The sequence below is a fragment of the Apaloderma vittatum genome, unplaced genomic scaffold (genome assembly GCF_000703405.1).
Source record: "Apaloderma vittatum isolate BGI_N311 unplaced genomic scaffold, ASM70340v1 scaffold34659, whole genome shotgun sequence".
Taxonomy (NCBI): Eukaryota; Metazoa; Chordata; class Aves; order Trogoniformes; family Trogonidae; genus Apaloderma; species Apaloderma vittatum.
The window spans coordinates 10,456-11,345 of record NW_009734100.1 but is presented as its reverse complement, the minus strand read 5'-3'; the positions used below and the strand labels follow the sequence as shown (position 1 = coordinate 11,345).

At 56.3% G+C, this 890-nt stretch overlaps 1 protein-coding gene across 1 annotated transcript; it reads left to right on the top strand.

Moving 5' to 3' along the window:
- Positions 1 to 204: 204 nt before the first annotated feature.
- Positions 205 to 618, top strand: LOC104279009 (elafin-like; the record flags this gene model as incomplete). Its single annotated transcript, XM_009876152.1, has 2 exons — positions 205 to 280; positions 457 to 618. Coding segments are annotated over 2 exons (238 nt in total), but the record flags the coding sequence as incomplete, so codon positions are not given.
- Between the last annotated feature and the right edge of the window lie 272 nt (positions 619 to 890).

Here is an 890-nt window from a genome sequence, read left to right as displayed (position 1 = left end):
AGACAGTTGTGCAATGGAGTAACTGCTTTATGAGCAATTGAAAAATCTTGTTTATCTTGTGCAAAAGGCTTCCAGAAAACGTAACGCAATGGCAGAGGAAAAAGGTACAAACATCAGCACGTGTTCAGTCCAACTCCCCACCCCCGTTCTTCCCCAGGGTTTAAATGCTGGTGTCCCCCAGCTCTTCACACTCACACTTTGCAGGGACACAGCAGCATGAAGTCGGTGGCTGCCCTCCTCCTGGTGGGAATGCTCATCTTCTGGACGGAGCTGCCAACAGGTACGAGATGATCTGAGATAAGGTACAGGGGAAAAAAAGCACAGGCAATGGGAAGGAGAGATGTTTGCAGGGGTTGTGTTGGATGGGAGGGGAGAGGAGGAGGGCACTTGCTGGGGAGCATCTCCCCAGGTCCCCTCAGCTGCCAGGAGCCTGGAGCAAACTCCCTCCTCTTGCAGGCAGCGCCTGGTCCTGCCCGCCCGTCCGCATCACCTGCGCGATGGTCAATCCACCCAACAGGTGCTACATCGACCGACAGTGCCCGCGCAACAAGAAGTGCTGCCAGACCTTCTGTGGGAGAAGATGCATCTCACGCCCTCCTGCCATCCCTGTCTCCTACGGTAGGGTCTCGGGAACCCCCACCTTGCTCTCACCTCCCCAGATAGCAGAGGAGAAATACGGTGACGGTGGCTCCTGGCACAGACCTGTGTCCAGCTGCCAGAACCCTCCATTGTCAGACCGATGGGGTGACTGATGGCCAAACACATGGGTTGGGGTTACTTTTAGCCCCAGACCCAATCTGTTGCTTTCTCTCCCTTTCCCCAGCGTGAGCTCCTGTTCCCAGGGCAGACTGAGGACCCTCTGAGCATCCCCAGCATCAACCAGCTGCCCA